At 39.7% G+C, this 26,957-nt stretch overlaps 1 protein-coding gene and 1 non-coding gene across 14 annotated transcripts in view; one reads left to right on the top strand and one right to left on the bottom strand.

Moving 5' to 3' along the window:
* Positions 1–26,957, top strand: part of SRPK2 (SRSF protein kinase 2) — a 243,231-nt gene that overhangs the window by 91,841 nt on the left and 124,433 nt on the right. For 3 of the 13 annotated variants that reach the window (XM_027123853.1, XM_027123849.1, XM_027123855.1), the window contains exon 3: positions 22,137–22,200. The exons of 8 other annotated variants lie outside the window; for them this stretch is intronic. In XM_027123853.1, coding sequence (XP_026979654.1) covers positions 22,137–22,200 — 64 coding nt within the window. Of the gene's footprint in view, positions 1–21,933; positions 22,201–26,957 lie in introns of those variants that run through there. 2 more of the 13 variants (XM_027123858.1, XM_027123857.1) reach the window with 1 other exon arrangement.
* LOC113629642 (U6 spliceosomal RNA) lies at positions 14,898–15,004 on the bottom strand. Its single transcript, XR_003436642.1, has one exon. It is a non-coding gene; the product is annotated as a U6 spliceosomal RNA (small nuclear RNA).

The raw sequence follows: 26,957 nt of genomic DNA, 5'->3' as shown, positions 1-26,957 counted from the left end.
AAAAAAGTTTACTACGTAAAAGTGTTTAGAGTTCTAATAGTTTGTCTTTTAAATTAATTTGTACATTAAAATTAGGTTGAAGCATAAAGAGTTTGTTAAATATTATGTTTCATGTATGATGGTATCGTCATGTGCTTGTGAGTTGAAGAAGTGATCATTTTTATTTTGGAAATGTTTTAGACCTGTATAAATGTTTGTGTTGTATTCTAAGTTTGGATTGGAGATGCTTAGGTCACCTGCCACTGGATTCGTTCCCAGGGGAATGTGATATGGACGGTCACCTCGACGCCTCTGTTGGTGGCAGTTTCATTGGAAAGAGTGAGTGTTGGAGAGCAGTAGGTCCCCATATAAAAATTAGAATACTTGTGGGAAAGGGGGCTGGTTTTTACCAGGAGTTTCCTGTGACCTGTCACTGCCTGCTGATAAGAAAGAGTTTAATAGCTGTGCTCCAAGTTCTTATAAGCAAGTGTCCCATTAAACTCTCTGCCACACACAAATGCTCAAAAGCTCAGTGGGAATATTTATATGAAGGGTTGTGTGTTGGCTGCCCATCCATTCTGTCATATTCTAAATTTTATGATTGTATTAAACTAAGCCATTTTGGTGACCCGCATTCCTGAAAGGCATTGTATCAAAATGGGTTATGCTTCTTGTGGGATGAAGGGGCCATTACATCTCTCCTGGTCCATGGTACAACATAAGAAAAGGTTAATATTTCTAATTTTTAAAAGTTCCTCTTTAAGGTAATTATAGTGTACTGATTTTCCTTAACTAGAAATAAATAGGTTAGCTCTAGTGTTCTTTTAGGTTCTGATTTTTTTGGTAGGCCTTAAAAAATGACAGGGTAAAGGGTAATATCACAAAGAAATCATTAAGATTTAGTTAAATAGAAAAAATTATAGAACATCAGAGCACTGAATCTCATATTTTAAAGATCAGAAAACTGAGGCCTAACAAGTTTCAGCATCTTTCCCCAAAACTAACAAGGGCTTGGGATTCAACCCAGGTTTTATGGCTCCAGGTTCAGTCCTGAGATTATTACTGAAATTACGGAGAGAAGATGCTTGATACTTAGGTTGTGGAAGGAGGAGTAAGCTAGAAGAGAAGGGTGTACCCTTTGTCAGATGGTACAGGAGTTGGGAAGAAAGATGTTTGAGAGCTACCTCTTAATCTGGTATTGTTATCAGCAGCTTTTATTGCATGCCTGCTGTGTCAGGGGCCTTGTGTTTCAGTTCTTAGGAGTAGAGAGAGGAAGACCTTGCCATCAAGGACTTGTGGCCAATGGGAGAGAGAAGGGAAGATCAACCTTTGCAAAAATTAGAAGTGATAGGCAGGATCAAATGACCTCTCGGGTCTCCTTCACCTCTAAGAATCTGTGATTATTATTATTATTATTTCTTTTCTTTTTTTTGGCCTCACCACGCAGTTTGCGAGATCTTAGTTCCCCAACCAGGGATTGAACCTGGGCCCTGGCAGTGAAAACGTGGAGTCATAACCACTGGACTGCCAGGGAATTTCCTAAGAATCTGTGATTGTTTTGCAAGATGCCAGTCTCTGGACTAGTCTCTCAGGGTAGAAACTGTGGGAGTGTGTTTTGGCATGTGGGATAGGTGAGGTTTTCTTCAAAGTGTGAGGTATGATAGGAGAAAGTGCTAGGGTTTCAGTTAAAGAAAGTTTTATTTGTCCTGCAAATAATAAATGTAAAGCTTCACAATAATGAATATAGATGCAGTTTTATCCAGTCAGCAGTTGACTTTATATTTACAAGGTTTATTACTTTTCTTTATTCTTAATTTCTGAAAAGTTATTTTACCAAAATCTTTTTTTTGTTTCTTGGGGGCTGCGTTGGGTCTTCGTTGCTGCGCGTGGGCTTTCTCTAGCTGTGGCAAGCGGAGCCTGCACGTCATTGCGGTGCGCGGGCTTCTCATTGCGGTGGCTTCTCTTGTTGCAGAGCATGGGCTTAGGTGCGCAGGCTTCAGTAGTTGAGGTGTGTGGACTCAGTAGTTGTGGCACACGGGCTTAATTGCTCCGCGGCATGTGGGATCTTCCTGGATCAGGGCTCGAACCCGTGTCTCCTGCATTGGCAGGCAGATTCTTAACCAGTGCACCATCAGGGAAATCCCCCAATATCTTTTTCAAAATGGTTAATAAAATGTGAAATTCTTAAAACAGGAGTTTTATCCATCATCCTACTTATGGGGTATATGGAAAAGATTTCATTCAAAAAATTATGTAGGTGAAGTGGAAACGTGTCTTTTAATTTGTTTAACGTTTGCTTGATTTTTAAGTGTATTTTTATCACACACATATATTTCTTTTGCTTTTGTAAAAAATTTATGAGAGAGTGGCATGGACATACATACACTACCAAATGTAAAATAGCTAGCGGGAAACAGCCACGTAGCACAGGGAGATCAGCTCGGTGCTTTGTGACCACCTAGAGGAGTGGGATAGGGAGGGTGGGAGGGAGATGCAAGAGGGAGGAGATATGGGGATATATGTATATGTATAGCTGATTCACTTTGTTATACAGCAGAAACTAACACACCATTGTAAAGCAATTATACTCCAATAAAGATGTTACCAAAAAAATTATGTAATGCTGTTCAAAATGTTGAGATGGGATGAAGCCTTTAGTTGAAGGGGCTTATGCGAAATTTGCACTTTACTTGGTAATATGGTGCTCTCCCATCTGAACCCAGTAGTCACTCTTAAGAATGGGAAAGTCAACCTCTGGGGACAGTGAGAATAGTAGCCCGACCTCCACCTGTCCCTGCAGAAGAGGGACGTTGGAGGAACAAGGGCCTCCATTCCCGGGGCCTGCAGGAAAAGTCCTCAGGGGCAGCCAGTCCTGTTAGGGCAAGAAACAATTCTTTTAGAGAGTTGGCAGAGGATGTAGAGAATTGCTGAGGATTCTTAAGTTCCAGTGGGCATTGAGGAGGGGTCCCCGAGGGTTGGGCCAGGGGCTGGGAAAATAGGGCAGATTAGTGGTGCTGGTGATGTGAATAACCCCATCTCAGTGGGCTGAACAGGGTCTGCGAAGGTGGCAGTTCTAAGCTGAACAGGTGCTGTTGCTGGTTCCTTGGTGGTGATGAAGGGTGTGATGGAGGGCCAAGTGAAGGCCCCCTGAGGATGGCAGGCTCTGTTGGGTGCCTTTGTCTCCTCTGTCTTCAGCTGGGCTGGTGGAGAGTCAGCTGGGGGAGGGGCTAGGGCGACTCCTAGGCTGGGGGTTGTCAGCTTATTCTGAAGGCCTGTTTATTTGGTAATTTTGTTTGCTTTTATAGGTGCAGAAAGATTATTATACTGTAGTAGTGATTGGGTTGAGTTTTGTTGCTTTCGTGTTTAATGGGGTTTTTAGCTTTTTAGTCCCTTAAAACATCCTGCCCAAAATACTAGCATGTGGTAGTGTCTGCTATGAATAAAAAATGGTCAAGAAGAATTCCCTCCCCCTGAACAGCCCTTATTCTTTAACATCTTTGTATATTGCTTGTGTTATTTCTTCTTCCTAGAATGTTGTTCTCTGCCTGGTGAACTGCCGCTCAGTATAAATACCACCCCTCCTAGCTGTTAGGTGCTGAGTCCCTTCTCCTGCCACTGTGCGTGGACTTACTCTGTTTTCATACTGCTAACTATGTATTTTAGTGAGTTGATTATGTTGTGTTCTCTTATTTACTCTTACATCCCTAGGCCAAATATAGGTGCTTAGAAAACACTTGTCAAATAAATACTGTGATAAGGGCCAGAACTTTGGATCAAGCTATAAAAATAAAAAAGTAATTGATACTTTGGTGCACAATACACAAAAATTAACTCAAAATGGATTATAGGCTTAAATGTAAAACTACAGACTACTAGAAGAAAACAGGAAAAAAAAATCTTTGTGACTTGAATTAGGCAAAAATTTCTTATATAGGATATGAAAAGCAAGATTTATTAAAAAAAAATTGGACTTCCATCAAAGTCTTCTGCTTTTTAAAAGATGCTCTTAAGATAACAAAAAGAGAAGTCACAAACTGACAGAAAATACTTGCAAATCACATATCTGATAAAGGGCTTTTATCCAGAATATATATAGAACTTTGCAAACTCAGTTAAAGAATGGGCAAAAGAAAAAGACCCCAATGAAAAGGTGGATGAAAGATCTGACATTTTACTAAAGAAGGTATTTAGACAAGCACATAAAAGATGGTCCATTTTATCAGTCATTAGGGAAATGTAAATTACCAGGAGATACTTCTCCCCAGGTTCGTAGTGGTTCTTAACATAAAGAGAAACTGTGCCAAGTGCTGGAGAGGACGAGGAGACGTTCCACCCTTCATGTGCCAGACCGTGTGACCCACTCCTGCGTTTTACCCAAACGAAGTAAAAACTTATATGTTCATACAGAAACATGCGCTCGAGTTTTATAGCAGCTTTTTTGTTAGTTTGTTTTTGGTTTTGTTTACAAGTGCCAAAGACGGGAACTGTTCAGATTTCTCTCAACTGGTAAATGGATAAACCAACTGTGACACATTCCATGCAGTGGAATATTGCTGAGCAATAAAAATAAATGAGGTACTAAAAATAAATAAAACTGTTGGAACAAATGGATGGATCGAACATGTATTATGCTTAGTGAAAGAAGCCAGATACAGAAGCACCCAGACTGTACAGTCTGTGTGTGTGTATTGGAGAGGGCAAGATGCTGGGAGCTGGGGGAGGGGAGGCTGGACTTAGAGCGGCCTGGGGGAATTGCTCTGGGCCATGGAACTCTTCTGTATCTTGTTGTGGGGCTGGCTCCAACAACTGTCTGTTTCTCACAGCCTGCAGCACTGAACACTAAAGGGTGGATTTTACTGTATGTAAATTTTAACTTAATTAAAAACGAAAAGGAATTGTACAGGTGATTTAGTAAAGGTTTTGTTGACTCTATTGAAGCTTGATAAAACTTTGCTGGCTTGGAGGTAACAACAGTTTGCCAGAATGTGATAATCTCTGAAGGCCCTTCAGGTGACTGCTGGCGAGGTCCTCTGTGTACCAAATCTTCTACAGCTGGAGCCGCAGGCCAGAGGGTGTTGGCACAGCTTGTGGAATGAGATGGTCCCTCTGTCAGGGGAAGCCAGGGTCTTTTGAAGAATCCACAAATGTTGAATAGGACGACATTTAGTGAAGTTTATTGAGGAAAGTGCAGCAAGACATAAATGTGTTGCTCTGCACCCTACCTTGTGTTTCCAGCAGTTGTTACCACAGTGTGTGGTTTCTGCCAGTATGTTACTGAACTCTGTAAAACTAAAGATCTGTGATTGGCAGTTGGTTTGCTATTTCTAACAGTCCATTGGTTTTCTTTATTTCTAAAATAAAATCGGTTTATTTCATTTTGATAGTTTTGTCACACTAGTGAGTTATTGTTCCTGAAGTCTCCCTAGAGTTTGCCCAGTGGATGAGGGAGGGGCTCAATAAGTACATTTTTTAAGTTAGTTTGTACATTTTTTAGTTAGTTTATGACACTTGAGCCCCAACCCACCATAAATGTTATTGTGACCCCCCTGTAACTATTATGAGAAGCAGTATGTAGTAGTGGCTTCTGGAGCCAGGTTGCCTGGGTTTGTCTCTGCCATTTGTTTACTAGCTGGGTGACCTCGGGCAAAGTTATCTACCTTCTCTTAACGCCTCTGTTTCCTCATCAGTAAACAAGGGTGATAATTACAATACTGACTCCATGGAAGGTTTGTGTGGATGAAATGAGCTAATAAAGGGAAAGTCCTCACAACAGGTAGCAGGCAGGGAGCTTGATATCAGTGTTAGCTGCTGTTATTATCGTTGTAGTTGTTATTATTTTTATTCTGTGTCAGTGAGTAGCCACATAAGCATTCCTTAAATGTTGAAATACGAGAGCGACTATGATGCTGTTTCTCCTTTGGCTTCCTGAGAGTAGATTTAGTTCTGGTAAAGTCAGCTGACTTAAATCCTACTTTTTGTTCTTTATTTCCCTGAAATTCCTCTATCTTATAGTTCATTGCATATTGGATTTTTAGGAAACATGCTTTATACATTTGGGATCTGCCTCCTAAGTACTCTTATATAAACTAATTGGAAATAATTTCTTACAACATACCCTCTTCTGTGTTTAGAGGTACAACACTAGTTCATTGCCTTAAGAAGTATGAGACAAAAGTAAATGTATCTCTTAAGTTAGAAGCCAGGGAATGTGGTTTTAAATTGAGATTTGGAAACCTTGTTAAATTTAGAAGACTGAATACTGTAAATTAGAAGAACATCAACCTGTTTGCTTCTGTGTGTACTGTGTCACCTCTGTAAAATTGTCTTTTATATAGAGAAGTGCTCTCCGCACAAAGCTCTGTTTGTCAGAGTATTTTGAAGACGTTTGTTAGGAAGCAGTTGTGGAATGGTTTGTGGAAATGGCTATGAGGTTTCAGAGTGTTCTCGTGCTCTTCAAATTCATTCTTCAGTACGAAAAAATAAGACTTGTCTTTTAAGCTTGATGGTAGTAAACCAGTTTACCAGACTTTTCTATTTGTGGGGTTAAATTCAGTAGGGTTCATTAGAGGCACTTTAAAAAACCCTGAACTGATTTGCTAGCAGCGTTTATGTCCTCTGTACTGAGGATTTGAGGTAACTCTTGCAGTCCCTCTTACTACCTTGAGTGAGGCGCTTTCCCCGTGGACCCTGAACCATAACTCTCCATTTCCCCTTCCCAGCGCCTGGTAATCTCTGCTCTATTTTCTGTGTCTCTTAATTTGCTTATTCTAGGTATTTCATGTAAGTGGAATTATACAGTATTTGTCCTAATGTGTCTGGCTTGCTTCATTTAGCATGTTTTGAAGGTTCATGCATGTGTAGCATGTGTCCAAATTTCATTCTTTTTTATAGCTGAATAGTATTCCATGAATCCAATAATATAATTTAATAATATGTTTAACCCAGCATATCCAAAATAGTATCATATCAACATGTAATCTGCATAAAAGTATTAATGAAATACTTTTCATTCTGTTTTGTGCTAAGCATCTGTTCAGGTTTGCCGCATTTCAAGTGCTTGGTAGCTAACGGTCGCTAGTGACTGCTGCGCTGGGCAGCTTGTAAGTCTAGATAAGGGAAGGATTACTTAAGATTGTTAAGCAGCACAAACTTTTTTTTAAAGAAGAATATTTGCTGAAACACAGTATTAGAGATTTTAGTCATCAGCTGTAGGAAAAAAGGGTTTTACAAAAATGATGGAGGTCCAGGCATAGCTCTTCCTTTGTTTCAGATCTCACACAACATAGGAACCTTTAGAGGAAGAAATATTTCACTGTGAATTTTTTTTTCACCAGAACCTCTGGTGAGAAAACCTAAGGAACTCTTGACAGGATTTTTTATTTGATTCGCACCGTCCTAAATACAGTGCTGGTAAACATTAGGTAATTAACATTTTGAGTAGAAAAATTTGAATAATGAGGTGAACTGGAACAGAAATTTGCAGTGGGTGCCGTAGGGCTTGTGAAAACTCTTACCCAAACTGGAATTTTTCCTTTGCATTCCCATTCTTTGAACTCTGGGGTTTGGGCCTGATGTATGTCAGTCACGCACTCTTCCAACTTCTTGGGCTGTCAGGAAGTCGGAGCACACGTGAAGACTGGAGGTGCCCCCCGGCAGCCCTGTTGGATGTGGCTCTGTTGTGTGCTATGTCCCCTGAAGGGATTGGATTAGGTGTGCATCGTGACCCCAGTGCAGGTGGTCTAGCATCTTGTGGATGGGGTAGCCTGGCTAGGAAAAGATGAATTGGAATAGTGTAATCCCTACCTCAGGAATTTGGATTTCTGAAACTGAGAGATTAGGTCAGTTTGGGAGTGTCAGTATATTACTGTAGATAATAATAGCATTGAGTTCAGAGTTTTATAGACCTAGGGCCAAGTTCTGTGTCAGCCACTTAATAGCTGGGTGACTTTAAACATGTTACCTTATATTTTAGGCTTTTACCCTCCTTTACTCATCTATAAAATCAAGCTGATGTTTGTATCTACCTCATAGTGTTTTTATGAAGATGCATACGTAATCCCTGTCAAATTGCCAACATAATAAAAAGCAGGGGTTAATGTTGCCATTGTAATACAGAGGAGCCTGGCATACTTTTTTTTTTTTTTTTTTGTGGTACGCGGGCCTCTCACTGTCATGGCCTCTCCCACTGCGGAGCACAGGCTCCGGACGCGCAGGCTCAGCGGCCATGGCTCACGGGCCCAGCCGCTCTGCGGCATGTGGGATCTTCCCAGGCCGGGGCACGAACCCGTGTTCCCTGCATCGGCAGGCGGACTCTCAACTACTGCACCACCAGGGAAGCCCACCTGGCTTTTATATTCCGTGTGCAAGCCACAGTTATAGAGCTTACCAGTTGGGAAAGTACAAAGCATATGTTCAAAGAGAAGCAGATGTACTGTGGCAGTGGGACCCTTGGAAGAGAGCAGGACCGGCACTCTTCATGAGCATTGATGTAGGATTCAGACATTCAGTTGTTACAGATAGTTCAAGGAAAACTTTATGTACATTGTGAGAAACCACCTACCGATAGTTTTCTCAGCAGTTTAGAATGAGCTAGTTAGAAGGGTGCATCTATAGTGACATATGGTGGACTGTATGGGACAACACAGAAGAGCAATAAGTAAAAAGCACTGTCTTAATCTGGAGCCCTCAGTGCAGAAGCAGACCTTCAGCTACCTTTCAGAGGCCCTGAGAATATGGGTGTAGTGCCTAAAATGAAAGGCTTTAAGGTAGCCAAGAAACTTTGTATTATCCTCAGTGTGAATGTTTCAGTCCAGAATGGTTTAAATGAGGTAAGGAATCTTTCAACTGTGAACACATGGCTGTCAAGAATCACTCATTCCGGGACTTCCCTGGTGGTTCAGTGGTAAAGAATCCACCTTGCAATGCAGGGGACGTGGGTTCGATCCCTGGTCAGGGAACTAAGGTCCCACATGCCGGGGGGCGACTAAGCCCGAGTGCCACAACTACTGAGCTTGTGTGCCTCAAGTAGAGCCGGCGTACCACAAACTACAGAACCCCCATGCACTCTGGAACCCCTGCACCACAATTACAGAGCCCACGTGCCCTGGAGCCTGTGTGCCACAACCGGAGAAGAGAAAACGCTCATGCCACAACCGGAGAGACGCTCACGCACCACAGTGAAGAGCCCTCATGCCGCATCTAAGACCCAGCACAGCCAAAATTAAGTAAAATAAATAAATAGGGTTTCCCTGGTGGCGCAGTGGTTGAGAGTCCGCCTGCCGATGCAGGGGACACGGGCTCGTGCCCCGGTCCGGGAAGATCCCACATGCCACAGAGCGGCTGGGCCCGTGAGCCATGGCCGCTGAGCCTGCACGTCCGGAGCCTGTGCTCCGCAACGGGAGAGGCCACAACAGTGAGAGGCCCGCGTACAGCAAAAAAAAAAAAAAAAAAAAGAATAATAATAATAAATCTTAAAAAAAATCACTTATTCCTCAAAGCCCTGGTAGCTGAGGTTTACCTGTATTTCAGGGGAGTAAACAAGAGAATACGTGATGAGAGCAATGGAAAAAACTAAGAGGTGACTAGGTAGTAATTTTAAGATGCACAGTGTTCCACTTTTGCCCTGGCACATCTTTCATTAATTATTCTGGTTAAAAACATTTTTTAAAGTTGTGATATCTTTCATGCATGTGTTACATGAATTGTGAATGTAAGTTTAGGGAACAGTAAAATAGGCACCTGTATACCCACACCTTAACTCAAGAAATAGAATACTGTCAGTCCAAATAGTACCCCCTGCTGTCACACCTTGTAGTCTCAGTCCAAATTTCAGACTGAGTTAGACTTAGAAAAAGGTGGGTAAACAGACAAGTTAAAATACTTCAGTAGGGGAAAAAAAAAAAAAAAAACTTTGGTAGGTATATTTCAGTGGAAACTGAGGAACTATTTTGTTATTAAAATGGATAATTACGTGACTGGAAGGAAGTTATTTTTCAAAGAAAAAAGCAGGAGTAGAATTTCTTAACTCTGTTCTTGAGCCATTTTACACTGACCTCTGTATTGCTGTGGTTCTTTTGTGGAAAGTGCTTCTTGCTTTGTAATTGCACTGGCACTTTGACCACATGCCTTCCTCCTTTGCATGGTCTAACAAAAGCACCTAATGATTCAGATGGCTCTAGTTAAAATTTTTTGTTTTTATCTTAAACTGTCATGTATGGGATTCTGTTTTTCTACAGCAGTAGTGTATCTTTCATAAGCGTACCTTCTCCGTTTGTTGAGACTTGCTCATTTGGGGCTTGCTAAATTAATTACCTATATTTTTAGATAGGCTGTTTTTGTTTGTTTGTTTTTTGCGGTAGGCGGGCCTCTCACTGTTGTGGCCTCTCCCACTTCGGAGCACAGGCTCTGGACGCGCAGGCTCAGCGGCCATGGCTCACGGGCCCAGCTGCTCCACAGCATGTGGGATTTTCCCGGACCGGGGCACAAACCCGTGTCCCCTGCATCAGCAGGCGGACTCTCAACCACTGCGCCACCAGGGAAGCCCTAGATAGGTTGTTTTTTTAGTTTACCAGTTTATTTCAGCACTTTTATTTTGTTTTAAGAGCCTGTTCATGATAAAATTAGAAGGAGCAGACTGAATTTAGTTTTTAAAGCTAGTTTTAAATGACCAATTTTGTACAACCTCCATGAGATTCCCTTTCTTATGATAGAACAGTGTCAGAATAATTCAGCTGTTCTGTTTTTTCCCCTTCAGTATAACACTCTCACAATTCCAACAGAACACTGCTTTGACCTTGATTAAACTGTGAATTTTATTTGAAAGTGAAAATTGGCTTTTTGGAGGCTCTTTATAATGGTCTGATGGCAGGCTTTTTGTAGACTCTCCGTTTGAAAGCCATGTAACTACAAAAGGGGTCTATTTTATTTAATTTTTAAAATGTTCTCCTTTGTATTATTTTAAAGTTTTACTGTTTTGCCTTTAAATTTAGATCTGAAGTCCACCTGACATTATTTTTAAAATATTAATTAATTATTGGCTGCGCTGGGTCTTAGTTGCGGCATGCAGACTCTTAGTTGTGGCATGCATGCGGGATCTATTTCCCCAACCAGGGATTGAACCCGGCTCCCTGCATTGGGGGCGCGGGGTCTTACCCAGTGGACCACCAGGAAGGTACCAAAAGGGATTTATTTTAAATGGATATCCTTTGGTAACAGTTAACATTATTTAAGAAAATTATTTTTAATTATGCAGGTAATACCTATAAAAAATCCAACTGCAGGTAATGGTAAAATCCCCCCGACTGCCATTCCTCATTCCACGTCCCATCTCCAGAAGTGAGGAAGAACTTTTTTTTTTTTGGCTGCATTGGGTCTTCATTGCTGCGCGCGGGCTTTCTCTAGTTGCGGTGAGTGGGGGCTACTCTTTGTCGAGGTGCGCGGGCTTCTCCTTGCGTTGGTTTCTCTTGTTGAGGAGCATGGGCTCTAGGCGCACAGGCTTCAGTAGTTGTGGCTCGCGGGCTCTAGAGCACAAGGCTCAGTAGTTGTGGCACATGGGCTTAGTTGCTCCGCGGCATGTGGGATCTTCCCGGACCGGGGCTTGAACGCATGTCCCCTGCATTGGCAGGCGGATTCTTAAGCACTGTGCCACCGGGGAAGCCCCTTTGTAATGTTTTAAAGATTCATCCATGAGGTAGCATGTATCGGTACTTCATTTTCTTTATGTATGGATACACCACATTTTGTTTATCCATTCATCAATTAATGGACATTTGGGTTGTTTCCACTTCTTGGATATTATGAATAACGCCATTACCAACATTTGTGTACAGGTTTTATGTGAACCGTATAAACACGTTTTCTCTTGGGTTTATAACGAGGAGTGGAATTGTTGGGTCATATGGTAACTCTTGGTTTAACTTTCTGAAGGACTGCCAGATTGTTTTCCAAAGCAAAGGTACCATTTTACATTCTCACCAGCCGTGCACGAAGGTGCCAAATTCTCCATATCCTCGCTAACACTTGTTTTTTTGATTATAGCCATCCTGGTGGCTATAAAGTGGTATTTCATTGTTGTTTCTATTTGCATTTCCCTAATGACAAATAATGGTGAGCATCTTTTCATGTGCTTATTTGGCCATTTGTATTTCTTCTTTCAAAAAATGTCTATTTAAATCCTTGGCCCAGTTTTAAATTGGGTTGTTGTTTTTTTTTAATTGCCAAGTTGTAAGAGTTGTTTATATATTCTGGATGCTAGTCCCTTATCAGTTACATGACTTGCAAATATTTACTCCCATTCTGTGGATTGTCCTTTTGTTTTCTTGATAGTATTCTTTGATGCACAAAAGTTTTTAATTCTTTTTTTGGGGGGGGGTTCCCAGTGCATATAAAAGTTATATTTATACTATACTGTAGTCTATTAAGTATGCAACAGCATTATGTCTAAACAAATGTGTATACCTTAATTAAAAAATGCTTTATTGCTAAAAATACCAACCATCATCCGAGCCTTCAGCAAGTCATAATCTTTTTTCTTTTTAATAAATTTATTTATTTATTTATTTTTGGCTGCATTAGGTCTTTGTTGCTGCACGCGGGCTTTCATTAGTTGCCTCTAGCAGGGGCTACTCTCTGCTGTGGTGCACAGGCTTCTCATTGCGGTGGCTTCTCTTGTTGCGGAGCACGGGCTCTAGGCGTGCGGACTTCAGTAGGTGTGGCATGTGGGCTCAGTAGTTGTGGCACATGGGCTCTACAGTGCAGGCTCAGTAGTTGTGGCATGTGGGCTTAGTTGCTCTGCGACACGTGGGATCTTCCCGGACTAGGGCTTGAACCCATGTCCCCTGCATTGGCAGGCAGATTCTTAACCACTGCGCCACCAGGGAAGCCCCAATCTTTTTTCTAGTAGAAGACTCTGCATCAGGGTTGATGGCTGCTGACTGTTCAGGGTGGTGGCTGCTGAAGGTTGGGAAGGCTATGGCAGTTTCTTAAAATAAGACAACAGTGAAGTTTGCCACAATGATTGACTCTTCCATTCACGAATGATTTCTCTGTAGCATGCATTTTACCCATAGTGGAACTGTTTTCAAAATTGGAGTCAGTCCTTTCAAATCCTGGTGCTGCTTTATCAACTAAGTTTATGCCATATTCTAAATCCTTTGTTGTCATTTCAACAATCTTATACAGCATCTTCACCAGGAGTAGATTCCATCTCAAGGAACAACTTTCTCTCCTCATTCATAAGAAGCAACTCCTTATCCGTGAAATCTTCTCATGAGATGGCAGCCATTCAGTCACATCTTCAGGCTCCACTTCTAACTCTCGTTCTCCTGCTGTTTCTACCACACCTGCAGTTGATTCTTCATTGAAATCTTGAACCCCTCAAAGTCATTTGTAAGGGTTGGAGTCCATTTCTTCTAAACTCCTGTTAATGTTAATATTTTGACCTCTTCCCTGGAAAATCATGAATGTTCTTAATGGCATTTAGAATGGTGAGTCCTTTCCAGAGGTTTACAGTTTACTTTGTCGAGATCCATTGGAGGAATCACTGTCTATGGCAGCTATAGTCTTATGAAATGTTTTTCTTTTTTTAAACATCTTTATTGGAGAATAATTGCTTTACAATGTTGTGTTAGTTTCTGCTGTATAACAAAGTGAATCAGCTGTTTGCATACATATATCCTCCTATCTCCTCCCTCTTGCGTCTCCCTCCCACCCTCCCTATCCCACCCCTCTAGGTGGTCACAAAGCACCGAGCCGATCTCCCTGTGCTATGCGGCTGCTTCCCACTAGCTATCTATTTTACATTTGGTAGTGTATATATGTCCATGCCACTCTCTCACTTCGTCCCAACTTACCCTTCCCCCTCCCTGTGTCCTCAAGTCCATTCTCTACGTCTGTGTCTTTATTCCTGTCCTGCCCCTAGGTTCTTCAGAACCATTTTTTTTTTAGATTCCATATATATGTGTTAGCATATGGTATTAGTTTTTCTCTTTCTGACTTACTTCACTCTGTATGACAGTCTCTAGATCCATCCACGTCTCAACAAATGACCCAATTTTGTTCCTTTTTATGGCTGAGTAATAATTCCATTGTATATATGTACCACATCTTTATCCATTTATCTGTCGATGGGCATTTAGGTTGCTTCCATGACCTGGCTATTGTAAATAGCGCTGCAATGAACCTTGGGGTGCACGTGTCTTTTTGAATTATGGTTTTCTCTGGGTATATGCCCAGTAGTGGGATTGCTGGATCATATGGTAATTCTATTTTTATTTTTTTAAGGAACCTCCATACTGTTCTCCATAGTGGTGTATCAATTTACATTCCCACCAACAGTGCAGGAGGGTTCCCTTTTCTCCACATCCTCTCCAGCATTTGTTGTTTGTAGATTTTTTGATGTTGGCCATTCTGACCAGAGTGAGGTGATACCTCATTGTACTTTTTTTTTTTTTTTGCCGTACGCGGGCGTCTCACTGTTGTGGCCTCTCCCGTGCGGAGCACAGGGTCCAGACGCGCAGGCTCAGCGGCCATGGCTCACGGGCCCAGCCGCTGCGCCGCATGTAGGGTCTTCCCGGACCCGGGCACGAACCCGTGTTCCCCGCATCGGCAGGCAGACTCTCAACCGCTGTACCACCAGGGAAGCCCCCTCATTGTAGTTTTGATTTGCATTTCTCTAATGATTAGTGATGTTGAGCATCCTTTCATGTGTTTGTTGGCAATCTGTATATCTTCTTTGGAGAAATGTCTGTTTAGGTCTTCTGCCCATTTTGGGATTGGGTTGTTTGTTTTTTTGATATTGAGCTGCATGAGCTGTTTGTATATTTTGGAGATTAATCCTTTGTCAGTTGCTCCATTTGCAAATCTTTTCTCCCATTCTGAGGACTGTCTTTTCGTCTTGTTTATGGTTTCCTTTGCTGTGAAAAAATATAGACTGCTTCACGAATTTGCATGTCAACCTTGCGCAGGGGCCATGCTAATCTTCTCTGTATCATTCCAATTTTAGTATATGTGCTGCTGAAGTGAGCACAAAAGTTTTTAATTCTTACGTTCAATGCATCTATTTATTCTTCTGTTCTTTGGTGTTATATTTAAGAAACTTTAACCTAATCGAAAATAAAGGTTTACACCTATGTTTCCTTTTAAAAATTTTATACTTTCAGCCTTTATATTTAGGTCTTTGGTCCAGTTTGAATTAATATTTTGTATATGGTGTGAGACAGGAGTCCAGCTTTATTCTTTTGCATGTGGACATCCAGTTTTGAGCACCATCTTTTGAAGAGACTGTCTTTCCCCATTGAATGGCCTTGGCACGCTTGTCAAAAATCAGTTGACTGTAATGTGAGGGTTTATTTCTGCACTCTAATTCCATTGCATTGATCTATATGTCTATCTTTATGCCAGTTCCCCACTGTTTTGATTACTGTAGCTTTGTAGTAAGTTTTGAAATTTATGTGTGAGCCTTGCAACTTTGTTTTTAAGGATTGTTTTGCCTATTCAGGGTCCCTTGACATTTCCATATGAATTTTAGGGTCAGCTTGTCGATTTCTGCAAAAAAAAGCAGTTGGAATTTTGATAGGGATTGTATGACTCTGTAGGTCAATTTGAGGAATACTGCCATCTTAACAATAGAAAATCTTCCAATCCATGAACACAGGATGTCTTTCCAATTATTTGGGTCTTTAACATTTTTCAACAGTGTTTTGTAGTTTTCATTGTACAAGTCTCTCACCTTGGTTGAATTTATTCCTAAATATTTTATTTTTGATGCTATTCTAAGTGGAGTTGTTTAGCCCTGGAATCTTGAGAAAATTTCTTAAACTTTCAAAGCTTCAGTTTCTATGCATGTAAAATGGAAATATTGAGTACGTACCTTCTCCAGTTGTTGTGGGGATTAAATGAGTTAATTCATATAAGGGGCTTAAATAAGCTATTTGGTTCAAGCTAAATGTTAAATATTAGACTGTGAACTCTCTAAGGGAAGGAATTTTGCCTTACATATTTTTGTGACATATTTTTTCTTCCCCCTGCTCAGGTAACACCTAGCTCAGTACCTGTTCTTACTGAAGGAGTATAGAAAGGTGGAAAAATTGGACTATATCACATAAATTTCAGTTCCTAAGTTTGAAAGTTAATGTTGGTTAGGAGTTGGGGACACTAATTCCTCCTTATACGCACACATTTTGATATGGCTTGTTTTCTTACACATATAAATAAACCTTGCACAATAATTTTGTCACCTCTTAAGATAGTGAATTTTCTTTTTAAGATGGTTGAGTGGGCCTTGACTTCTTTGGTGAACCCAGAGTTCTTTATGTGCCAAAATTGTAAATGAAATTAAACAGTCTTAATTTAGGACATTGTAAGTCATAATTTTAGAGAACCGAGTAGTTTCAGTTGTATATTAATATCTAGTAAGAAAAACTATCTTTAGGTTAGCATTATAAAAATACTTCCTTTTTCTGATTACTATTCTCTGATATAATTTCTAAAATTCATATATTATACCAGTAAAATGTACAGGTGATAATTATTTTGTAAGTATAAAATAGAGAATGTTTTAAAACTTGATTTCATGGTGAATAGAGCATTGGATCTCACCCTGAGTGTAACAGCTCAGTTATCTAAGAACTTGTGTTACTTCTTCTGTCTCCCCAACAGAGCGAGGATTAAGAGTGCCTTTGTTCTGTTTAGTGGCTAGATTAACTATTAATGATACTCTGCTGTGGTGAGAAACCTGTAGACAGTTTTCAGGGATTGATTTCATTACATTTCATTGCTAATAGAAGTCATTGATGGTGAGGCTAATAGAAATAGGAATTTATTTCAACATTCATATTTTCACACTTTAATGCAGTTTTGTATTTGTTTCTGAAATTCCTCAACATAAAAATAACGAAGCATCGGTAACAAGTACTGTGTGATGAACTTAAAGTTTTATGGTGCTCCATACAGTGTTAGGATGGATGATCTGGGGTCTTGGCCTGGTGCAGACACAACCCTAGCATTGGTCTCTTTTGTCTGCCTTCTTGCTTGGTGGCTTCCAGGGGGTGGGTGAGAAGGGGAATCCCAATTTTAGGGGATTGACCCACTTTCCTTACTAGGATTTGGAAATCAATAACAAGTCTTTCCTTTTAAACTAGCATTTCTTTGGGGTTATAAGTTGCACTCAGAATAATAATTTTAAAACTGACAGAGGAAAACATTTTCTTTAGGAAGTGAAGTTTCTTGTAAGTGGCAGCATTAGCTACCTTGAAAGTTTTAAGCCGGAAACCTAACCAGCCTGAGACCACCTTCTTCTCCTCCTCCTCCAATCCCCCACCAATTCCCCCCCACCCCCACCCCAGCCCGCCCCATTGTAGAGTTTGGAGCATACATATTGTTGTTGGTTGGCATTGTACTATATTCAGGAACATAAAGTAATACTGTTTTGGAACTATAGCAGGAGGAAATTTATACCAGAAAAAGACTGCTTTTAAGGAAGGCGGGTGAAATTGAGACTTTATTTTGAAAAATAAAATCAGGTTTTAGAAGTAAGCTTATTTTATTTAACAAAAGTTCAAGCTGTAGTTGAAAAATATGTACTGAGTTTTACTGAGTTTTAGAAGGAAGAGTGTATCAAGTGCTGATTGTTTCTGACATACATATTCGTATTAAGTTTTATATACAGTTGATCCCTGTGGGTTCTGAATCCATGGATACTGAGGGCTGCCTGTACTACCTCATTTATATAAGGGACTTGAGCATTTGTGGATTTTGTTATCAGCAGTGGGTAGGGGGTGGGGGTGGGAGTCCTGGAACCAATCAGCCCCCCCTACCCCATGAATACCAGGGGGTGACTGTAATAATGTGACTGGATATCTTTTAAGTAGTAATGCAATTGTAATGTTGGATATTTTTGCAGACTATTTAAGAGTATTATTATTTTCCCCCACTATCATTCCTGAGACACTTAGCATATTATTGTCCTTGTTGATTACTCTTAACAATTACTAACCTTCTTAACTCCTTTCTATATTGTCATTTGTCAGTGGGTTTGCCTGGGATTCTAACATTTCTTTAGTATTGTCCGTCATCTTTGTCTAAAGTTCCATCCTTTGTTTCAGATTTTCAGTGTTCACTTTGCTCTGGCCTTGCATTTTGTTTGAATTGTTGGGCTGTATGACCATCAGTGAGAGACTGAACAGAGAAGGCATTTGATGGATGGGGGTAGAGGCTGGTGAATATCAGGGACAGTTGTTTGAATGGTCAGTTTATCAGTGGTCATTTTTTGCACAATTTTTGCTTTTCTGTGCATTCTCATCACAAAGAAAACTTGAATAATGAATGCTGGGATAACAGGGACTCCTTTTTAGGCTAGACTGATCTTCAGTATGTTGGGAGCAGTTAATCATTGATCTTCCTAGATGGCTCAGAGAGCTTGCTTTACTCCTGTCCCTTTATGAAGAGTCTCTTTTGTGTCAGTCTCTTGAATTTTGAGTCAGGACCTCAATACTTGGTCCCAGATGGTAGTATCATGGATTGACACCTGAGCAGGAAAAGTGTCTGCAGGCCTTCTTGCGAGCTTAAGCAGGAGCCCCTTAAAGATACTCGCTTAAGGTGAGAGAAGGCCATAAGTATGCATTCCAAGGCAGTAGAATCTGTGAACATGTGAAGTAAAGAGAAGTAGTTACGAGTTGGTAGCGAAGGGAGAAATGGAATTAGGGTCAGAGGTTTTGACCGCCAGGATGGGGAAAGGTTAAGGTGGAGAACAGTCCCTCAGAGCACTTGGTATTGTAACTGGGTTTCAAGAGCTGCCCCGTCTTCTGAACAGGATTCTGGTTCTGAGGCCTACTGAGGCATTTTTTTTCCTCCTCTTAACTTCTAGATGTATTCTTGCTGTATTATCCTGTCACCTGAAGTAACCTGAGCACGTACCTGTTTCTTGTAGCCTGAAATGGCTCCAAATTTGCCAAGTGAGAGGAAATTTAGTAAATCTGTTAGAATAACACCGATGTTAAAAGGACGTAGGTCTACGAGTTTAGGTAGAACTGTTTGCCCAATTATGATGTCTTATTTAATTTCCATGTCATAAAAATAAGCGTCCTTTGTGAGCTCATGCTCGGTGTTTAGTGATCTTAAAGGACACGGTAGCGGATCCTCTCCATGGGAGCCCTGTGTTACGCTTATTTTGCTAATGCTCTTAGGATTCTAGGTGGATTCAGGACTGCCCAGTTTCTCTTCTAGGGTCTGAATCTTTGAAGCACCTCCTTTACTGGACTATGTTTTGGTAGTAGTTATTGTTCACTGCTATTCCTTGTCAGGGTTCTTAGGGATTGGTTCAACTGTGGACCCTAAGTGTTCCAGGAGTCTTCAAACTCATGTTATTGAGTAGAAAATGAAGTATTAGAGATATAGGTACTACTTATTTATTTGTGAAATAAGGAAATGTGAGTTTAACAGGAAAACCGTAATGCGTAAAGGAAAAGACTGGTGGGATTAATTGCAGAAAAATAAAGTATAGGGCCCTGGATACTGTGAAATATCCAGTATAGATACAGAAAAACAACTAATTTGGGGGACGTATTTGCAGTGTGTGTAGGAGAGCATCCTACGTGTGGTCATGGTAGTAGATGACTCAGGTGATCAGAGGTTCAGGACACTATTGAGGAGCCCAAGGCCCTTAACCAAGGGTGTTTGGAATCATATTGACATGAACATCAAAGCCCCCCAGGACTGTGGAGTTTATTGTGGTAGAATGAACATGGGGAGTATTCAGACCCTTGGCTGGTATTGATAAGGATTAGATAGGAGTGTAGAGGGAATGCATGGCCCTCAGTGGATACAATGTTAATGTGGTATTTGTGAACATTCCTGAACCTTTCAGTCCTTCTGGAGCTATAAACAGATCTGAAGGTTTGAAAAAAAAAATGTGAAAATCATGTTGGAAACCTTTCCATGAATTATTTGAAACCTTTTTGGTTTGTAGCTTCCAAAGTCACCAGCCAGAAAATGGTTTAGAGCTTTAACTTTTCTTTCTAATATGTGTAAGATGGGCATATACTTCATTAGAGCTATGCAGTTTAATCTTGGGGACTTTCAGCTTAAGTGCACAGATATTATAGAGATACCCTGAAGTGTGAACTTTCTGTCTTTTTGGAATGAAAAATTGCCACAGTGAAGAAGAATTCAAGTGTCACCTCATTCCTGCGGTGGCTAGTTGATAAACCGAGAATAATTCCTCTGGAAAGGAAGGCTGAGACACAGGTTAAAGTTTAATTTCCACATATAATAATATCAATACTACGGTGATAAAAAGGTGAATGTTAAGGTTGGTAGTAAGAAGGAGAAGGTGGATTAAAACTATAGAAAAGCTCTTTAAAATGGGACAGACCTAGTATACTTCATTAGGTCATTCAACAAATATTTATTTAGGATCCCATCCTTTGCTAGGCAGTGAGGGCTTATTACTACGTGCCAAGTACAACACTACATGCCTTTCATGGGTTATGTCATTAAGTCCTTACAACAGCCCTTCATGTAGAATTATTATCCCCATTTTATAGGAGAGGAGATAGAGGCTTAGAGAGTTTATTTCCCCAAGGTCATATGGCTGTTAAAAATGATAGAGAAGCCTGCTTTCAAATCCTAGGCTGCTTGGCGGCGGATCCTGGAGCCTGAGTTCTTAAATGCCATGGTCTTTTTAAACGGGGCGTTACTGAGCATTCACTACGGCACCAGGTGCCAGGCTCTGTAATCCACGTAAGACTCCTCAAGGTAAGTTTCATTATCATCATCTCAATTTCACCACTGTGCTATATGCTCTCCCCAGTGGTAGTTTGGCTGTAGCCTGTGGTAGAGTCCATGCTCTCATTAGATATTCATGCCAGCTTTATAATGCCCATTGGATGAAGTTGTTAGCTTAAAAAATTTGGAAAAACTCTTATTTTAACAACACTGAGAGGATATTATTTCTGTACAGGCCCATTGTATTTTATGCAACTAATTATTTTCCTTTTTTCCCTTAACATTTCATATTCCTTGGATTTCTAGAATCAAGATTCTTAAAAATTAAAATTTGTTTTACCATTTAAAAAAAAACCCCAAACTATTGAGGTCTACTTTGAAATCCTGAAACTGCCTATAGATTTAGTGGGATTGTGCTTTATATTTGTTATGTGAATTCTTAAGATTTTGAATAGGAAAACACATTTACAAATAGGAAAACAGCTTTATATGTGAAATAGTCTAGATAATAGGACCACATCAGTTTTATTCATGTAAAATTATGTGCTTTATATTAATGGTTAATATTTTAAAGGAAATGTGTTAGGTTTTTTTTCCTTCTCTTTTTCCTCTCTTATTTTTACCTCACCTTCCCTTTTTGTCTATAATCTTTTTTTTTCCGAATCAGTATCGGCAATGATCTTTTAATTAAATTGAATTGGCGCTTACATTTCTGTTGTAGATAGCGTTGTCAGTCCTCTCCTAAAAGGACAAGTATATTATCTGCTTGGTAACTGGGTGTTGCTGTTCACTTGTGCTGTACTGCGAAGGAGGAGGGGAAAATTAAGGTGTAAAACAGAAGTGTTTTTCTAAAGGAGTTAGGGAGTAGATATAAATGTATCTTTAAAGACAATCAATAAATTATAGCAGATTAAAATATTTTTAGTCTAAAAATTGGGATTCTGGTTTAATATTTCATTCTTAAGTGATAAAAATGATTCACTGAACCATATTTTTCAGGGCTGATGAAATAGAAGTAGCCAAGGGTTGCCTATCTGTTTATTACAGTCTGTAACTTTATTACCAAGACTTCTTAAATTATCTGGTATGTTCAATCTAGTTGTTAGCATTTTTGGTTTGTATTTTAATTTGATGCATTTAAAAATCTTCCTGTAGAGCCATGCTAGTTCTACCTTAAAAAAAAGAAAACACCCCTCTGCTTGAAAGAAATGGTACTTCCTGCTTTCATAAACAGTCATGTGCATAGTTTAGCAAGGCCTGATGCCTCTGGAGCTTTTTCCCTTTAGAGCACCATTGAATCCCAGTCCTAACAGAAGTACTGCGAATCTTGTGGCCTCATTTTGAACAAAAGGGATTAGGGAAGAAAAATCTCTTGATATAAGGCTTGAAAGCAAGGGCAGGCAATCTTGGTTGTGAATATTTTCTGATTTTTCCAGAAATCAAGCAGAAGATTGAGCTGCTGATGTCAGTTAACTCTGAGAAGTCGTCCTCTTCAGAAAGGTACAGCTACATCTCTTGCATGAACAATTAATGGTGTAGCATTGCTAAGAAACAAATCAGGGTGTATTTTTTTCTTGTCAAGTTTGCTATATAACCTATCGTATTGCATGCTGGTCATTGTGCTGTTTTGAAGACGTGTATTTCGGTAAGCTGTTCTGCTTTTACAAAGGCTAATTGATTTAAAAAAAAATAGTGAAGCCTAATCAGCTGCAGCATGCACACCATAACACAGCAGACTGGTGGTTCGTGTGTGACAGCTGTTGAAGGCTTTAAAAAATAATATACTTAGCTAAAAAATAAACAGAAATCTTGCATTCTTTAAGGAAATACTAGTACTAGGTTTGTTTCCTGTATTTTGAGGTTGTTGCTACACAAAATTACCAATATTGTTTGTAAGATCTAGGTTAAAAATACTTAGCTTTCGGTTGTATTAAATATTTTCTTATGTGGAAAGGGAGTGCCATTTGTAAATAGCTTAGGAATTGCAAACCCACATATTAGTCACATTCTGAAAGAGAGATATGATGCTTCTTCAAGTCTGTGCTAGGAAATGGAACAGTCACTGCATGCAGTAATGGTTCATGCCTGCAGGTAAGGACAAAATGACTCAGAAGTATTTTTAAAGCAATTATTTTATCTGTCAATCGAATGATTATACCTCTAAGGAGATATTTTCATAAAATGCCTATTTTACTTAATAAACAGAATTAAGATATGTTTCTCTCAAGTCAGAAATGGGTCTATAGTTGCCTATTTTGATATGTAAATGTGTGTTCACTTCTGTTTACCAAAATTGTTTCTACTACATAATATTTTAAATTGAGGTTCTTGGGCATACAGTTGATGCTTACCATTCTGTTGGTTGCCTAATAGTTTATACGTAATGTTGGTATTTTGTATTAAGGTGTGTTGATTTATCTTTTCCCTGGTTAGTCTTCAGGGTTGTCTTTTTGTTCATAGATTTAATATTTAGGAAAATATTATGGAGAAATGCTTTGGTAGTTAAAGAATGATATAGGAAAAACCCTGGAAAGAAAATAGGAGGTGAAGAACCCAGCATGGTAAAATGAATTTAATTGTAGTACACTAGTGTATGGAGAACATGATGTGATGGCAAAATGATGACATTAAATCAATTTATTAGTATAATTGGGTGAAAGGCTCCTGGCTTTAATTTAGGGAATTATGAATAAGGAAGGATGTTACTGCTTTCTTTAGAGGTTGAACATAGAAAAATTTAGACACATTTGTGTTTATTTTTATGTAGCTTCTAACTTCTGGTTTGTGGCTAGCCATCCCATTTTAAGCATTCTCTTTGCTGAGATGAAAAACAACCTTCAGCCTTGTGAATATTCTGCCAGTAAAATGGTGGTGATGGGAAGGGGAGAGGATGGTGGTGTAAATAGTGAACGTACCGGGTACCAACTGTAATATTAGAGTTTTGTTACTAGGAAGAGCATTCTTAATGGCATTACAACAATAATTACGTTGGCTTTTTGAGTAGCATGTGTTCTCTATTGAGAAATTGAAGGTTAAACAGAATGGGTGAATTTTATTGAGAAACAAGTTAGGAATGGGTGAGGTTTTTGTAGTTAAAATACACTCTTATAAGGAAAGATTCTAAAATAATTGGTGATTACATATATTTATTTAAAAATTATTATTATTGTTTCACCTAAGCTCCTGTGGTTAAATTTGATGAAAAGGGAGGATGAATGCAGACATGATTTTAAAGTTTAGAAATCTGCCACTGTGCTTATGACAACTCTATACACTTTTTACCAGAGCTTGCTTGCTTTGTTTGTTACTCTTTTGGGGGATGCTTACACATATATTTGGCAATTGTGATATGCTGACTTAATGGGTATAAATGTAGCTTATGGCTAAGCCAACACTTTGCCAACATAGAAGTTGTTTTATTAATGTAGAAATATTAAAAATAGAAATTACTCTTTTCTCCCCCTCCTTTAAATAAATTATACAATCATGGTCATTTGTCTTTTTATTTTATTTGGAAGAACTTGAAAAACAAGAATCTGAATTTAAAAAAAAACATTCATGGCTTAGGAAGACTATATTTGCCCCAGCAATTTAATAGTTTTATAGTATCATGTAACATTACCACCACATTCTGCAATTCCTTGTTCTCTAATCACCTAAATTTTTAAAGTCTTTGTTTTATTTTAAATAGTTATTTGAAGCATGGCATGAGTCTTAAAGATATCTGGCATTTACCTATAGTCAGTATTCCCACGTATTTTTTGGTAAAAAGGATAAAGAGACCCTGTTTTTCTTTAAAGAGGGGAGAAGCTACTTGTGGGAAACCAAGTTATCATTTGTCACGATTGATTTTTGTTCACTGTCTGCAGTATAGCATGATCTTATGTTTGTATGTATGTATGTACGACTGTGTCGGGTCTTCATTGCTGTGCGCGGGCATTCTCTAGTTGCAGTGAGCGGGGGCTGCTCTTCATTGCGGTGCGCGGGCTTCTCATTGCGGTGGCTTCTCTTGTTGCAGAGCACGGGCTCCAGGCGCACCGGCTTCAGTAGTTGTGGCTCGCAGGCTCTAGAGCACAGGCTCAACAGTTGTGGCGCACGGGCGCAGCTGCTCCGTAGCATGTGGGATCTTCCCGGACCAGGGCTCGAACCCGTCTCCCCCTGCATTGGCAGGTGAATTCTTAACCACTGCACCACCAGGGAAGTCCCCTAGAGTGATCGTTTGATATGATATCTCAGAGAACCGAGTGGAGGAACGATGTTTTTAAGTACAAAATGTGATATATAAACAGTGATGTGATGTTCATAATAGTCTTTCCATCTCATATTTTTCACCCGCTTAATGAGAATTGCTAGTCCTGTGACAGCTGGTAGTGGTTGAATTATTTTTTTTTCAGACAATATTATAAAATGGGAAAAGCAAAACAGACTTTATTTTTGTAGACTCTTAAGGATCATTCATTGAGAATACATACAAATATGATTTAAGTTATATTGTAATGGAGTTTTGAAGTTTTTTTGTGACCTGAATTAGAAAATATGTTTTTTTTTTTTCCCCCGGTACGCGGGCCTCTCACTGTTGTGGCCTCTCCCGTTCCGGAGCACAGGCTCCGGACGCGCAGGCTCAGCGGCCATGGCTCACGGGCCCAGCCGCTCCGCGGCATGTGGGATCTTCCCGGACCGGGACACGAACCCGCGTCCCCTGCATCGGCAGGTGGACTCCCAACCACTGCACCACCAGGGAAGCCCCAAAAATATGTTATCTTAACAAATTACAATACCACCTTGAAATATAAATTCTTTTTTTTTTTTTTTTTTAACCTTTAACAGAATGGAGGGGTGTCCATTGAATATCATTTAGCAGGGGAGGTGTGGAGCACTTCTTTTCCGAATGGCTGACTCATAGACAAAAAACAGTGGGGTGACAAAAGTTGTAATTTAGTTTTTGGTTTTATATTTTGGAGAGAGAGAAAAATGTCAACTTACCCATTTTTAAAATTAAGGACAGAGAACATTATTGAATGAATAAAAAAAACAAATGAGCCTGATTTGTATGTTATTGCCAGTTAAGAGGAAGACATATCTGTTGCAAGAGAGTGCCCTTCTGCAGATTTTAGGAATAAACCCTATAGTGAATATTTTCCTTTTAATTGAGCTGCTGTTGGATAGATGGATTATATTCAGCTTAAACCATGGTAGAGACAAGGGTCGAGCATAATTTTAGTTCTTCATCTGCCGCTACTTAGTGTAAAAAAAAAAAGCCGTAAAAATTTATTTGATGCAAAAATTAGTTAGGTTTTTCAAGTTTTTGTTTCCTCTTACCTTTTCCTAGCTAGAACACTCCAGGGATGTGGAAATTTATGGGGTTAGAGTAGGTGGGGAAGAGGCGTATAGTAATAATGGTAAGAGCTGGAAGAAAGGTAGTAATCATTTATTAAACATTTTCAGATACTAGTTCTAAGAGAGGAGAAAGCGGAGTGTGCTGTAGGGAGTCTCTGATTAAATCATTCCCAGAAAGGTCCTGAGTGAACAGAAAACACTTCACTCTGCCTCAAATTTTTTCAAACGCTATTACTGCTTCTTCAGTGAATCATGAACAAAATCAGACAATACTTAATACAGAAGAGTTGAGCCCAGAGTGCTGAGAGCTATGCTTCCCAGTCCATCTAGGCTGAGTCCATGGAGGGTTGAGGAGGTCCTGAGATAAGGGGCTTGAGAAGCTGAGAATCTGCATTCACACTGAGCATTGCTCACATCTGCTATTGTAAAATGTGAATGGATGTTGTGATTAATAAGGTTCACAATTAGTCAAAAGTTAATGAAATATCGGTGCCTTTGTAGGATTGCATTTTCTCAGGGAACGGATACTAAAAGGATCATCTCTTGTTGTGTATGTGTTTTTGACATTTTTTGGTGTTAAAAGGGGTCCTTATACTGGAATAGATATGAAGTAGTATCCTATATCTTTAGCATCCCACATAGCTAGCACATAGTTGACTTGACAAGTTGCTAGCTACCTTTTAAAGAAGAGAAAAAGGGAGAGGGAGAAAGTATCATAAAAATAATTATGCTGTGGCTTATATTCTACCAATGCTATATAAACAGAATTGGTGAGAAGTGATGAGATTGGTATGTTGCCCCTCCCCCAGTATAAGGGCATTTGAAATAACATAAAGAACCTGTGCTATTTTTCTGTATATATTTTAATTCCTTTTCTTAATTTGGAGCCTCTTCAGTGAAGAGAAAAAGACATATGATAG

This window comes from Aethalodelphis obliquidens, unplaced genomic scaffold (assembly GCF_003676395.1).
Source record: "Aethalodelphis obliquidens isolate GAN/ISIS:26980383/991018 unplaced genomic scaffold, ASM367639v1 scaffold27, whole genome shotgun sequence".
Lineage (NCBI taxonomy): Eukaryota > Metazoa > Chordata > Mammalia > Artiodactyla > Delphinidae > Aethalodelphis > Aethalodelphis obliquidens.
The sequence above is the reverse complement of the archived record's forward strand: the minus strand, read 5'-3'. Positions and strand labels throughout refer to the sequence as shown.